Source organism: Maniola jurtina, chromosome W, assembly GCF_905333055.1.
Source record: "Maniola jurtina chromosome W, ilManJurt1.1, whole genome shotgun sequence".
NCBI classification, from domain to species: Eukaryota; Metazoa; Arthropoda; class Insecta; order Lepidoptera; family Nymphalidae; genus Maniola; species Maniola jurtina.
Window position 1 is genome coordinate 6,223,657 of NC_060057.1, and position 15,927 is coordinate 6,239,583.

Below are 15,927 nucleotides of genomic sequence, written 5' to 3' on the forward strand. Positions count from 1 at the left end.
GATGTAGGGGAGTTGTGTTCGGTTTCGGGAACCCTCTGGGGAAAAATTATGACATTTCGGAAAAACAAGATGGCGGCCGACGTGATTTTTGCACCTCCGTTGTTTTCCAACCGATTTCGTTGAATTTTGCAAACTTTGAAGAAAGTAGTAAACGGTTAATAGAAAATGTAGAAAAAATTGGAAAAACAAGATGGTGGCCGAGCCGCAGCGTTTTGAAAATTTTGATTTTTCGACCCCGAACCGCGGCGCCACAGATCCGAGACGGGGTAGTCGAGGATAATTATTTTTTCGTGTTTCGCCCACAATTATCCTGTATTTTGACAGAACGGGAGTGATTTTTAAAAATTCAAGATGGCGGCTGTCATGGCGGCCGTTATGTTAGAGGTATGAAAAAACGCAATTTTAAAAGTTAAATATCTCAAAGTTGGCAACATCGGAGCGATTCGGCTTCTATCAAGCGATTGTACGTATAGGCTCGAGGTATAGATTGGAGGAAAAAAATTACCCCATTTTTTGGGGAAATTTCAAGATTTTCGGGAAATTGTAAAAAATCGAAATACGGGCTTTTTGAAAAATCCGAGTATGAGTGATTACGTGTTTTGCTCGTACAAATGACATTTGGGTATTTTTGTCACCGGAGACTGGCAACACTGGAATTTATCAAAGTAAAAGTGATTTTCGACACGGTCTTTTTCACGGTATCCCCTTTCGCGTGGGTGCGAGCGAGAGGAAAGATTGAAACGTCATCGGGCGCGGTATATCCTGTAGTTAATAGGAAAATTATGAAACCGTGTAAAATCTTTCTGTGAAACGAGTTGGCGGCCATTTTGTACTTTTTTTAATTTTTCGAAATTTTGATCACGTTTTTGAGGCAGTTGGCAACATTTTGGAAAGTCAGTATGTATGAATCGATTGTGTATCTCGGCTGGCAGTATGGAGATATGCAACCGGTGTTGCCAGTTTTGGGGAGATTTTCAAGATTTTCAACTAAGAAACTCCTGTAAAATTTTGTATGAAAATTTTTTTTTTCACTGATGGTGTTATATAGAAAACAAAAACTTAGTAAGCCAAAATTATGGAGAAAGCTGATGATTGAGGATATCGGAGACGGGTGAAGGGTCCGCTTAAGGTATTGAAGATAGGTGGGGGGTGCTCGAGCAAATGTCATTCATGACGTCATCCAATTGCCAAAAAGCTGAAAAAAAATTCAAAATGGCGAAGAAAAGATGGCCGCCATACAAATTTCACCGGTGTCCAGCTCGGAGGGTATAAAAGATGGAAGTGTGGTTTCTGGGAAGAAGATGATCAGGATCTGAAGGTCTACTCGATAATTAGAAAAAAAAATCAAAATGGCGGATTTTTTTTTCCCATAGAAAATGTATGGCGAATATTGAATGTCTCATTCTCCTAGAAAGAGCCGGAAAACGATACAATAATGTAGGGGAGATGTGTTCGGGTGGGGGAGGCGAGTAGGGAAAAATTATGACATTTCAGAAAAACAAGATGGCGACCGACGTGATTTTTGCAACTCTATTGTTTTCCAACCGATTTCGCTGAAACTCGCAATCTTTGAAGAATGTAGTAAACGATTAATAGAAAAAGTGGAAAATTTTGAAAAAACAAGATGGCCGCCGTACAAATTTCGTCGGTGTCTATCTCGGAGGCTATAAAAGATGGAAGAGTGGTTTCTAGGCAAAAGATGATCAGGATCCGAAGGTCTACTCGGTGAAACAAACTCTGCATGCTCGCGGACCACTTTAGTGGTCCGCGCACCCACGCACCCTACTAAATTATTATCCTAATTTACAAAAAATAATATGGATATCGTTTTCAGGGTTTTTCTGGGTGCTGATTTTGATAACAACATTTATTTTCAAATCCAAGATGGCGGACTTACATTTTCTACAAAAAATAAAAATGCCTGTCATTTTATGGGGTTTTTCGGGGTGAATTGTGTATCTTAATAAATCAATTTGGTTTTATATAATAAAGTTTAACTTACCACGTCACGTGAGCTGCTTTAGCAGCTCGCGCACCGAGCAAAAACTAGTTATTATACTATATATAGCTCGATTACCACTCACTGACTCACTGACTCATTGATACAATTGTTCTCCTAGAAAGAGACAGAAAATGATATAGTGATGTAGGGGAAATGTGTTTGGGTGAGGAAGATGACTGGGGAAAAATTATGACATTTCGGAAAAACAAGATGGCGGCTGACGTGATTTTTGCAGCTCTTTTGTTTTCCAACCGATTTTGTTTAAACTCGCAACTATTTAGGAAAGTAGTAAACGGTTAATGGAAAAGGTAGAAAAAATTGCAAAAACAAGATGGCGGCCGAGCTGGAGCGTTTTCAAAATTTTCATTTTTCGACCCCTAACCGCGGCGCCACAGATCCGAGACGGGATAGTCGAGAATAATTATTTTTTCACGTTTCGCCCACGATTATCCTGTATTTTGACAAAACGGGAGTGGTTTTTAAAAATTCAAGATGGCGGCTGTCATGGCGGCCGCTAAGTTAGAGGTACGAAAAAACGCAATTTTAAAAGTTAAATATCTCAAAGTTGGCAACATCGGAGCGACTCGGCTTCTATCAAGCGATTGTACGTATGAAATTGATGTATAGATTGGTGGGGAAAAATTACCCCATTTTTCTGGAAATTTCAAGATTTTTGCGAAAATGTAAAAAATCGAAATACGGACTTTTCGCAAAATCCGAGTATGAGCGATTATGCGTTTTGCTCGTACAAATGACATTTGCGTATTTTTGTCGCCGGAGACTGGCAACACTGGAATTTATCAAAAAAAAAGTGATTTTCGACATTGTCTTTTTTCAGGGACGATCATTTCGCGTGGGTGCGAGCGAGAGGAGAGATTGAAACGTCATCGGGAGCGGTATATCCTGTAGTTAATAGGAAAGTTGTAAAATTATCTAATTTGCTTCTGCAAAAAGAGTTGGTGGCCATTTTGTATTTTCTTCAAATTTTCCGAAATTTTGATCACGTTTTTGAGGCAGTTGGCAACATTTTGGAAAGTCGACATGTATCAATCGATTGTGTGACTCAACCGGCAGTATCTAAATATGTAAACAGTGTTGCCACATTTGGGGAGATTTTCGAGATTTTCCCCAAAAACTCCTCCTGTAAAATTTTGTATGAATTTTTTTTTTTCACTGATGGTTTCGTATAGAAAACAAAAAAAAAATCGAGGAAAAATTTGGAAATAGCTGATGATCGAGGATGTCGGAGACGGGTGAAGGGTCCGCTCAAGGTATTGAAGATAGGTGGGGGGTGCTCGACCAAATGTCATTCATGACATCATCCAATTGCCAAAAAGCTGAAAAAAAATTCAAAATGGCGAAGAAAAGATGGCCGCCATACAAATTTCGCCGGCGTCCAGCTCGGAGGGTATAAAAGATGGAGGTGTGGTTTCTTTACAAAAGAGGATCAGGATCCAAAGGTCTACTCGATGAATAGAAAAACAATTCAAAATGGCGGAATTTATTTTCCCATACATTTTGTATGGCGAATATTGAATGTCTCATTCTCCTAGAAAGAGACGGAAAACGATACAATAATGTAGGAGAAATGTGTTCGGGTGGGGGAGGCGAGTAGGGAAAAATTATGACATTTCAGAAAAACAAGATGGCGACCGACGTGATTTTTGCAACTCTTTTGTTTTCCAACCAATTTCGTTGAAACTCGCAATCTTAGAAGAATGTAGTAAACAATTAATAGAAAAAGTGGAAAATTTTGGAAAAACAAGATGGCCGCCGCACAAATTTCGTCGGTGTCTATCTCGGAGGCTATAAAAGATGGAAGAGTGGTTTCTTGGCAAAAGATGATCGGGGTCCGAAAGTCTACTCAGTGGTACAAACTCTGCATGCTCGCGGACCACTTAAGTGGTCCGCGCACCCACGCACCCTACTTTATTAACCTCAACTACCCCGTTTTTACAAAAAACAATATCGATGTCAATTTCAGGGTTTTCCAGGGTGCTGATTTTGGTAATGACATTCATTTCGAAATCCAAGATGGCGGACTTACATTTTCTAGAAAAAATTGAAATGGGTGTAATTTTATGGGTTTTTCGGGGTGAATTGTGTATCTTAATAAATAAATTTGGTTTTATATAATAAAGTTAACCTAACCACGTCACGCGAGCTGCTTTAGCAGCTCGCGCACCGAGCGAAACACTAGTTATTATACTATATATAGCTCAATTACCACTCACTGACTCACTCATTGACATAATTGTTCTCCTAGAAGGAGACGGAAAATGATATAGTGATGTAAGGGAGTTGTGTTTGGTTTCGGGAACCCTCTGGGGAAAAATTATGACATTTCAGAAAAACAAGATGGCGGCCGGTGTGATTTTTGCAGCTCCGTTGTTTTCCAACCGATTTCGTTGAATTTTGCAAACTTTGAAGAAAATAGTAAACGATTAACAGAAAATGTAGAAAAAATTGGAAAAACAAGATGGCGGCCGAACCGTAGCGTTTTGAAAATTTTGAATTTTCGACCCCGAACCGCGGCGCCGCAGATCCGAAACGGGAAATTGATAATAATTATTTTTTTCTGGTTTCGTCTAGGATTATCCTGAATTTTGACAGAACGGGAGTAGTTTTTAAAAATTCAAGATGGCGGCTGTCATGGCGGCCATTATGTTAGAGGTACGAAAAATCGCAATTTTAAAAGTTAAATATCTCAAAGTTGGCGACATCGGAGCGATTCGGCTTCTATGAAGCGGTTGTACGTATGAACTTGAGGTATAGATTGGTGGGGAAAAATTACCCCATTTTTTGGGAAATTTCAAGATTTTTGCGAAAATGTAAAAAATCGAAATACGGACTTTTCGCAAAATCCGAGTATGAGCGATTATGTGTTTTGCTCGTACAAATGACATTTGCGTATTTTTGTCGCCGGAGACTGGCAACACTGGAATTTATCAAAAAAAAAGTGATTTTCGACATTGTCTTTTTTCAGGGACGATCATTTCGCGTGGGTGCGAGCGAGAGGAGAGATTGAAACGTCATCGGGAGCGGTATATCCTGTAGTTAATAGGAAAGTTGTAAAATTATCTAATTTGCTTCTGCAAAAAGAGTTGGTGGCCATTTTGTATTTTCTTCAAATTTTCCGAAATTGTGATCACGTTTTTGAGGCAGTTGGCAACATTTTGGAAAGTCGACATGTATCAATCGATTGTGTGACTCAACCAGCAGTATCGAAATATGTAAACAGTGTTGCCACATTTGGGGAGATTTTCGAGATTTTCCCCAAAAACTCCTCCTGTAAAATTTTGTATGAAAAATTTTTTTTTCACTGATGGTTTCGTATAGAAAACAAAAAAAAAATCGAGGAAAAATTTGGAAATAGCTGATGATCGAGGATGTCGGAGACGGGTGGAGGGTCCGCTCAAGGTATTGAAGATAGGTGGGGGGTGCTCGACCAAATGTCATTCATGACATCATCCAATTGCCAAAAAGTTGGAAAAAAATTCAAAATGGCGAAGAAAAGATGGCCGCCATACAAATTTCGCCGGCGTCCAGCTCGGAGGGTATAAAAGATGGAAGTATGGTTTCTTGGCAAGAGATGATCAGGGTCCGAAGGTCTACTCGATGAATAGAAAAAAAATTCAAAATGGCGGAATTTATGTTTCCATACATTTTGTATGGCGAATATTGAATGTCTCATTCTCCTAGAAAGAGACGGAAAACGATACAATAATGTAGGAGAGATGTGTTCGGGTGGGGGAGGCGAGTAGGGAAAAATTATGACATTTCAGAAAAACAAGATGGCGACCGACGTGATTTTTGCAACTCTTTTGTTTTCCAACCGATTTCGTTGAAACTCGCAACCTTTGAAGAAAGTAGTAAACGATTAATAAAAAAAGTGGAAAATATTGGAAAAACAAGATGGCCGCCGTATAAATTTCGTCGTTGTCTATCTCGGAGGCTATAAAAGATGGAAGAGTGGTTTCTTGGCAAAAGGTGATCAGGATCCGAAGGTCTACTCGGTGGAACAAACTCTGCATGCTCGCGGACCACTTTAGTGGTCCGCGCACCCACGCACCTACTTTATTAACCTCAACTACCCCGTTTTTACAAAAAATGATATGGATGTCGTTTTCAGAGTTTTCTAGCGTGCTGATTTTGATAACGACATTTATTTTGAAATCCAAGATGGCGGACATGCACTTTTTAAGAAAAAAATTGATATGGGTGTCGTTTTGTGGGTTTTTGTGATGAATTGTGTATCTTAATAAATAAATTGGGTTATTAAATATAATAAAGTTAACATACCCACGTCACGCGAGCTGCTTTAGCAGCTCGCGCACCGAGCAAAACACTAGTTATTATTTATACTATATATAGCTCGATTACCACTCACTCACTCATTGACATAATTGTTCTCCTAGAAAGAGACGGAAAATGATATAATGATGTCGGGGAGTTGTGTTCGGTTTCGGGAACCTTCTGGGGAAAAATTATGACATTTCGGAAAAACAAGATGGCGGCCGACGTAATTTTTGCAGCTCCTTTGTTTTTTAAGGGACTCCGTTCAAACTCGCAACTATTGAAGAATGTAGTAAACGGTTAACAGAAAATGTGGAAAAAATTGGAAAAACAAGATGGCGGGAAAATTTTTGATTTTTCGACCCCGAACCGCGGAGCCACAGATCCGAGACGGGGTAATCGAGGATAATTATTTTTTTTGGTTTCGCCCACGATTATCCTGCATTTTGACAGAACGGAAGTGGTTTTTAAAAATTCAAGATGACGGCTGACATGGCGGCCGTTTTGTTCGAGGTACGAAAAAACGCAATTTTAAAAGTTAAATATCTCAAAGTTGGCAACATCGGAGCGATTTGGCTTCTATCAAGCGATTGTACGTATAGGCTCGAGGTATAGATTGGAGTAAAAAAATTACCCCATTTTTTGGGGAAATTTCAAGATTTTCGGGAAATTGTAAAAAATCGAAATACGCACTTTTAGCAAAATTCAAGTATGAGCGATTACGTGTTTTGCTCGTACAAATGACATTTGGGTATTTTTGTCGCCGGAGACTGGCAACACTGGAATTTATCAAAGTAAAAGTGATTTTCGACACGGTCTTTTTCACGGTATCCCCTTTCGCGTGGGTGCGAGCGAGAGGAAATATTGAAACGTCGTCGGGCGCGGTATATCCTGTAGTTAATAGGAAAATTATGAAACCGTGTAAAATCTTTCTGTGAAACGAGTTGGCGGCCATTTTGTATTTTTTTTAATTTTTCGAAATTTTGACCACGTTTTTGAGGCAGTTGGCAACATTTTGGAAAGTCAGTATGTATGAATCGATTGTGTATCTCGGCTTGCAGTATGGAGATATGCAACCGGTGTTGCCACTTTAGGGGAGATTTTCGAGATTTTCAACTAAAAAACTCCTGTAAAATTTTGTATGAAAATATTTTTTTTCACTGATGGTGTCAGATAGAAAACAAAAACTTAGTAAGCCTAAATTATGGAGAGAGCTGATGATTGAGGATATCGGAAACGGGTGAAGGGCCCGCTTAAGGTATTGAAGATAGGCGGGGGGTGCTCGAGCAAAATTTAAAATGGCGAAGAAAAGATGGCCGCCATACAAATTTCGCCGGCGTCCAGCTCGGAGGGTATAAAAGATGGAGGTGCGGTTTCGTGGCAAAAGAGGATCAGGATCCAAAGGTCTACTCGATGAATAGAAAAAAAATTCAAAATGGCGGAATTTATTTTCCCATACATTTTGTATGGCGAATATTGAATGTCTCATTCTCCTAGAAAGAGACGGAAAACGATACAATAATGTAAGGGAGATGTGTTCGGGTGGGGGAGGCGAGAAGGGAAAAATTATGACATTTCAGAAAAACAAGACGGCGGCTGACGTGATTATTGCAACTCTTTTGTTTTCCAACCGATTTCGTTGAAACTCATAATCTTTGAAGAAAATAGTAAACGATTAATAGAAAAAGTGGAAAATTTTTGAAAAACAAGATGGCCGCCATACAAATTTCGTCGATGTCCATCTCGGAGGATATAAAAGATGGAAGAGTGGTTTCTTGGCCAAAGATGATCAGAATCCGAATGTAAGGTTATTTTTAAAAATTATTTGAGTTGCCAAAAATAATATAAAATTATTAATTTATCTAATGCAGGTAGTTTGATAAAATCGATATTTGGCTCATTCGATGTCATACAATCTGTTGCTAGGCGGCCAACAAGATTGAACTTGCATAAATACGGGTGTTTCGAAGGTTTTAGTTTAGTCTCCTTCTGAGATTCCGAGCGATATCGCATATTTTCGGTATTTGGATTGTGAACTGAATAATTAGATGTTGTGATAGCAATCACGCTCTAATTAAATTATTTATTTTGGCATTAGTTTGTTTAACAACCATTATACATTTTAAACCAAATTACATATATACTGAGCTTTTACGAGAGAAAAATTAATAGATAAGTATCCTTGGAATAAAAATTTAAAATGGCAGGAGACACTGAACAGCTTCTAAAGGCTCTTGAAAAAATGGAAGAAAAAATTACAAAAAACATTAACAACAATATTGATCAAAAATTTGAACGTCTTACTAAAGAACTCCAAGATATAAAACTTACAAATAAAGACCAGGAGAAAAGAATATCTCTGATTGAAAGACAACTAAGGGAGAAGAACCTTATATTTTTTGGAGTACCTGAAGGAGAAAAAAGTTATGAAGAGCTAGAAATCAAAATAGTAGGTATCATTAATAAGAAAATGGAAATAGAATGCAGTTCTAGAGATATTGAAGCTGTCCAGAGAATCGGAAAGAAGGAAATAGATAAGATAAGACCAGTAAAGATTACCTTTGTAAGACTAGGAACAAAAATAAAAATTTTAAAACTCAAAAAGTCCCTAGAGAGTTCCAGTATATACATAAAACACGATTACCCGCAGAAAGTGTTGGAAATCAGAAAAACCTTAAAAGAGCAAGTAAGAATAGAAAAAGAGCAAGGAAATAAAGCAGTCATTAAATACGATAAAATTATTGTAACGAAAAACACCGAAAGCTCTAAAAATAAACCAAATTTTGGTCAGAAACGACCGCTAAACATCACTCCACCACAGACAAAAAATACGGAAGAGAGTCGAAACGAGCTTATTCCTAACGCTGATATGCAAACAAATAAAAAAAATAAAACAATGTCCTACGGAATACGCCAGTATACACAAAACAGAAATAAAGATAATACGACACCAGAAAATCAATAGCAACTAATTCAAAGACCAAAGCCAAAAAACACGAGCAGCATAGAAAATAGCACAACTATAAACAGAGCAAATAAAAAATCTCCCCCAGAACGGCTTGTCACCGCGGGGGCAGTAGACAAAAACCCTCCACCAAAGAAAAAATACTACATTGCCACTTTCAATGTTAGATCGTTGGCGAACGAAGATAGAGTCATACAACTAGAGCATGCGATATCACAAATAAAATGGGATATTATAGGACTCTCCGAAGTACGCCGTCTGGGCTATAAAATAGAAGATAGAGGTGAATACATGCTATATAGCTACGGAGAAACGAAGGGGGAAAAGGGTATTGGTTTCTTGATAAGGAAACAAAATCAACTTAAAATATTAGACTTTATAGGTTTAACCGAGAGAGTGGCTCTACTAAGAGTAAAAATCGAAGACCTGATTTACTCAATCATACAAGTATATGCACCTACATCCGAGGCTAATGACAATGACATTACTTATTTTTATCAAGGCTTACAAAATGCAATTGAAAAATGCGACAAGCACATTATCTGTATGGGAGACATGAATGCAAAGATAGGACAGACCAATCAAAACATCAGCTATGCTTTGGGTTTATACGGATATGGTAACAGAAATGAAAGGGGCGAACAGTTTATTGAATTTTGTCAGCAAAATAAGTTAAAAATAATGAACACAGTATTTAAAAAACCACCCCAACTAAGATGGACTTGGGAGTCACCGAACGGACTTACAAGAAACGAAATCGACTTCTTTACGACAAACGTACCCAAGTCGATAGAAAATGTTAGTGTCCTTAGTAATTTCAAGTTTCCCAGTGATCATAGAATGGTGAGAGGTACTATCAATATTTTCCATAATAAGCCATCAAGACGTTGTTATAATAAAAAAGCAGCTAGATATGTTGATAGAGAAAAACTAAAAGCAACCCTTTCAAGAAAAATCAGTGCAATAATCTGGGAAAGCACCGAAAACCCTATAGAAATGTATAATAATATAGAAAAAATTATTATTGACAGCTCAAATATATCTAAAATAACCAGTAGAGAAAATAAAAGACAATTTATCATAACCAAGGAAGTCGAAGACTTAATAAGTAAAAGGCATATATTAAAGAATAAGCATAACAAAACGACAAAAGAAAAGAAAGATTTAAGCATACTATATAGAACTATAAATAAAAAAATAAGACAAAATACCAAAATGTATAGACTAGATATCATAAAGTGCCTACTGGAAAAGACTGGAGCAGTAAAAAAGGTAAATAAAAAGCTGAATACAACTAAATCACTCATGCCCCAAATAAAATCAGTAACAGGCTCTACCGTCACAAATAGAGATGGAATCATGCAGGTAGCCACCCAGTACTATCAAACTCTATACAGTCAACAATACCAAGAAAATGAAACCGAATCAGAAGCAAATGTCAATGAAGACCCAGTACCACTGTTTATGGAAAGCGAGATAGAGCTATCGATTAGTAAATTAAAGCAAGACAAGAGTCCAGGGCCAGATGGTATCAGCAACGAGTGTATTATCGCTGGAAAGGACATTCTTGTGAAACCACTTACGAAACTCTTTAACATGATTCTAAAGACAAAAAAGCTACCATGGCAATGGGCATATTCGGAAATTACACTTATTTATAAGAAAGGTGACCCGAAGCAAATATGTAACTATAGACCTATCAGTCTTACATCATGTCTATACAAAGTATTCTCTACCTCGTTGCTACGGCGCATCACAAAAGCTATAGATGAAAGCCAAGGAATAGAACAGGCAGGCTTCATTCAGGGTTTTTCAACAATCGACCATATACATACATTAAAGAATATAATAGAGAAGTACAAGGAATATGGAAAACCCTTATATATCGGATATATTGACTATTCCAAAGCTTTTGACTCTATATCACACAAGGATATCTGGAGAGCTCTGGCTGAACAAGGTGTCAATAAAGGATACATAGACATCATAAAAGAACTCTACCGGAAAAGCACGTCCAGTATACGTTTAGACAGAGTTGGTAAACCATTTAGATTGGAACGAGGTGTCAGACAGGGTGACCCGCTTTCTTCGAAGCTGTTTATTGCTGTACTGGAAAGCATATTTAGAGAATTAAGCTGGGAGAGCACCGGAATAAAAATACATGGCAAATATCTATCACACCTCAGATTTGCGGATGATATTGTGCTGCTCTCCGAAACTGCGGATGATCTACAGAATATGCTGATAGCACTCAATTCACAAAGTGTTAAAGTGGGACTCCGAATAAACCGTGAAAAAACAAAAGTGATGACCAACTCAGAAAGAAAATGCATACAGATAGAGAAGGTCGAAATAGAGTATGTCGACGAGTACATATATCTTGGACAACTTATTTCTCTCGAAAACTCCTCCATCGATAGAGAGATCGAAAGACGTGTCACAAATACGTGGAAGAAATATTGGAGTATGAAGGAGATTTTCAAGGGAAACCTTCCAACAAAAATTAAAACTAAAGCTTTAGAGACTTGTTTACTTCCATGTCTTACTTACGCATGCCAGTCTTGGCCTCTCTCCATCAAAACGATTAAAAAAATAAGAACATGTCAGAGAGGATTAGAGCGAAGCTTAGTTGGTTTAAAACTGAAGGACCGTGTGAAATGCTCTGAAATAAGGCGACAAACTAGAGCAAGAGATGCCATCAAACAAATTCTAAGACTTAAATGGAGATGGGCAGGCCATATTCAAAGGTGCCAGGATGAAAGGTGGACGAAAACCGTGACTAACTGGTATCCTTTGAATTGGAAACGAAGGCCTGGAAGGCCAATAAAAAGATGGGATGATGACATCGCAAAAATTGCGGGAAGGACATGGAGTACTTTAGCTAGAGATAGATGCACATGGAAAGAAATGGAGGAGGCTTACACCGCTACAGGCGGTCCTTACATGTAAAAATAAAGAGCAAGCATGTTTATTAATAGAAATAAATGTAAATATCATAGGATTAACTAGGTTTAGAAAAATAAATGTAAGAAAAAAATAATACTTTTTAAACATAGTTATAATAGTTTTATAGAGTTAAGAAATAATTAATGTAAGGAATCAAATAAAGCTTTTATTATATTATTATTATATTATTATTATTATAGTTTGTTTAGATTAAAACTCTCGGATAACCTTACACATTCAACTTGTGTTTTTTTGTGTTGGTTTTGGAGAGGACATTCCAATAATTCGATAAAAATATTTAAATAATACCTGCTTTTCTGAGTGACGCCAATACGAAGGTCTACTCAGTGAAACAAACTCTGCATGCTCGCGGACCACTTTAGTGGTCCGCGCACCCACGCACCCTACTAAATTATTATCTTCAAATATTCTGCTTTTTCAAATAATATATGGATGTTGTTTTTAGGGTTTTCCAGGGTGCTTATTTCGATACTGACATTCATTTTCAAATCCAAGATGGCGGACATGCCCTTTTTAAGAAAAAAATTGGTATGGGTGTCGTATCATGGTGTTTACGGGGTGAATTGTGTGTCTTAATAAATAAATTTGGTTTAATATAATAAAGTTAACCTAACCACGTCACGCGAGCTGCTTTAGCAGCTCGCGCACCGAGCAAAACACTAGTTATTATACTATATATAGCTCGATTACCACTCACTCACTCATTGACATAATTGTTCTCCTAGAAGGAGACGGAAAATGATATAATGATGGAGGGGAGTTTTGTTCGGTTTCGGAAACCCTCTGGGGAAAAATTATGACATTTCGGAAAAACAAGATGGCGGCCGACACGATTTTTGCAGCTCCGTTGTTTTCCAACCGATTTTGTTGAATTTTACAATCTTTAAAGAAAGTAGTAAACGGTTAATAGAAAATGTGAAAAAAATTGGAAAAACAAGATGGCGGCCGAACCGTAGCGTTTTGAAAATTTTGAATTTTCGACCCCGCACCGCGGCGCCACAGACACGGTATCCCCTTTCGCGTGGGTGCGAGCGAGAGGAAAGATTGAAACGTCATCGGGAGCGGTATATCCTGTAGTTAATAGGAAAATTATGAAACCGTGTAAAATCTTTCTGTGAAACGAGTTGGCGGCCATTTTGTATTTTCTTCAAATTTTCCGAAATTTTGATCACGTTTTTGAGGCAGTTGGCAACATTTTGGAAAGTCGACATGTATCAATCGATTGTGCGACTCAACCAGCAGTATCGAAGTATGTAAACAGTGTTGCCACATTTGGGGAGATTTTCGAGATTTTCCCCAAAAACTCCTCCTGTAAAATATTGTATGAATTTTTTTTTTTCACTGATGGTTTCGTATAGAAAACAAAAAAAAAATCGAGGAAAAATTTGGAAATAGCTGATGATCGAGGATGTCGGAGACGGGTGAAGGGTCCGCTTAAGGTATTGAAGATAGGTGGGAGGTGCTCGAGCAAATGTCATTCATGACGTCATCCAATTGCCAAAAAGCTGAAAAAAAATTCAAAATGGCGAAAAAAAGATGGCCGCCATACAAATTTCGCCGGCGTCCAGCTCGGAGGGTATAAAAGATGGAGGTGCGGTTTCTTGGCAAAAGACGTTCAGGATCCAAAGGTTTACTCGATGAATAGAAAAAAAATTCAAAATGGCGGAATTTAATTTTCCATACATTTTGTATGGTGAATATTGAATGCCACATTCTCCTAGAAAGAGACGGAAAACGATACATTGATGTATGGGAGATATGTTTGGATGCGCGATATGAGTACGGAAAAATTATGACATTTCAGAAAAACAAGATGGCGGCCTATATGATTTTTGCAACTCTTTTGTTTTCCAACCGATTTCGTTGAAACTCGCAATCTTTGAAGAAAGTAGTAAATGATTAATAGAAAAAGTGGAAAATTTTGGAAAAACAAGATGGCCGCCGTACAAATTTCGTCGGTGTCTATCTCGGAGGCTATAAAAGATGGAAGAGTGGTTTCTTGGCAAAATATGATCAGGATCCGGAGGTCTACTCAGTGAAACAAACTCTACATGCTCGCGGACCACTTTAGTGGTCCGCGCACCCACGCACCCTACTTTATTAACCTCAACTACCCCGTTTTTACAAAAAATGATATGAATGTCGTTTTCAGAGTTTTCCAGGGTGCTGATTTTGATAACGACATTTATTTTGAAATCCAAGATGGCGGACATGCACTTTTTAAGAAAAAAATTGATATGGATGTCGTTTTGTGGGTTTTTGTGGTGAATTGTGTATCTCAATAAATAAATTTGGTTAAATATAATAAAGTTAACATAACCACGTCACGCGAGCTGCTTTAGCAGCTCGCGCACCGAGCAAAACACTAGTTATACTATATATAGCTCGATTACCACTGACTCACTGACTCATTGACATAATTGTTCTCCTAGAAAGAGACGGAAAATGATATAATGATGTAGGGGAGATGTGTTCGGATGCGGGATTCGACTGGGGAAAAATTATGACATTTCGGAAAAACAAGATGGCGGCCGATGTGATTTTTGCAGCTCCGTTGTTTTCCAATCGATTTTGTTAAATTTTGCAAACTTTGTAGAAAGTAGTAAATGATTAACAGAAAATGTCGAAAAAATTGGAAAAACAAGATGGCGGCTGAGTCGTAGCGTTTCAAAATTTTTGATTTTTCGACCCCGAACCGCGGCGCCACAGATCCGAGACGGGGTAGTCGAGGATAACTATTTTTTCGTGTTTCGCCCACGATTATCCTGTATTTTGACAGAATGGGAGTGGTTTTAAAAAATTCAAAATGGCGGCTGTCATGGCGGCTGTTTTGTTCGAGGTACGAAAAAACGCAATTTTAAAAGTAAATATCTCAAAGTTGGCAACATCGGAGCGATTCGGCTTCTATGAAGCGGTTGTACGTATAGACTCGAGGTATAGATCGGTGGGAAAAAATTACCCCATTTTTTGGGGAAATTTCAAGATTTTCGGGAAATTGAAAAAAATCGAAATACGGACTTTTCGCAAAATCCGAGTATGAGCGATTATGTGTTTTGATCATACAAATGACATTTGGGTATTTTTGTCGCCGGAGACTGGCAACACTGGAATTTATCAAAGTAAAAGTGATTTTCGACACGGTCTTTTTCACGGTATCCCCTTTCGCGTGGGTGCGAGCGAGAGGAAAGATTGAAACGTCATCGGGCGCGGTATATCCTGTAGTTAATAGGAAAATTATGAAACCGTGTAAAATCTTTCTGTGAAACGAGTTGGCGGCCATTTTGTATTTTTTTTTATTTTTCGAAATTTTGACCACGTTTTTGAGGCAGTTGGCAACATTTTGGAAAGTCGACATGTATCAATCGATTGTGTGACTCAACCAGCAGTATCGAAATATGTACACAGTGTTGCCACATTTGGGGAGATTTTCGAGATTTTCCCCAAAAACTCCTCCTGTAAAATTTTGTATGAAATTTTTTTTTTCACTGATGGTTTCGTATAGGAAACAAAAAAAAAATCGAGGAAAAATTTGGAAATAGCTGATGATCGAGGATGTCGGAGACGGGTGAAGGGTCCGCTCAAGGTATTGAAGATAGGTGGGGGGTGCTCGACCAAATGTCATTCATGACATCATCCAATTGCCAAAAAGCTGAAAAAAAATTCAAAATGGCGAAGAAAAGATGGCCGCCATACAAAT

General features: G+C 38.0%; 1 protein-coding gene across 1 annotated transcript; it reads left to right on the plus strand.

Annotated features, from left to right (window-relative positions):
* Positions 1 to 8,498: 8,498 nt before the first annotated feature.
* LOC123879855 (putative leucine-rich repeat-containing protein DDB_G0290503) lies at positions 8,499 to 9,263 on the plus strand. Its single transcript, XM_045927745.1, has one exon. The coding sequence runs from the start codon at positions 8,499 to 8,501 to the stop codon at positions 9,261 to 9,263; it is 765 nt and encodes a 254-aa protein (XP_045783701.1).
* The last annotated feature ends 6,664 nt before the right edge of the window (positions 9,264 to 15,927 follow it).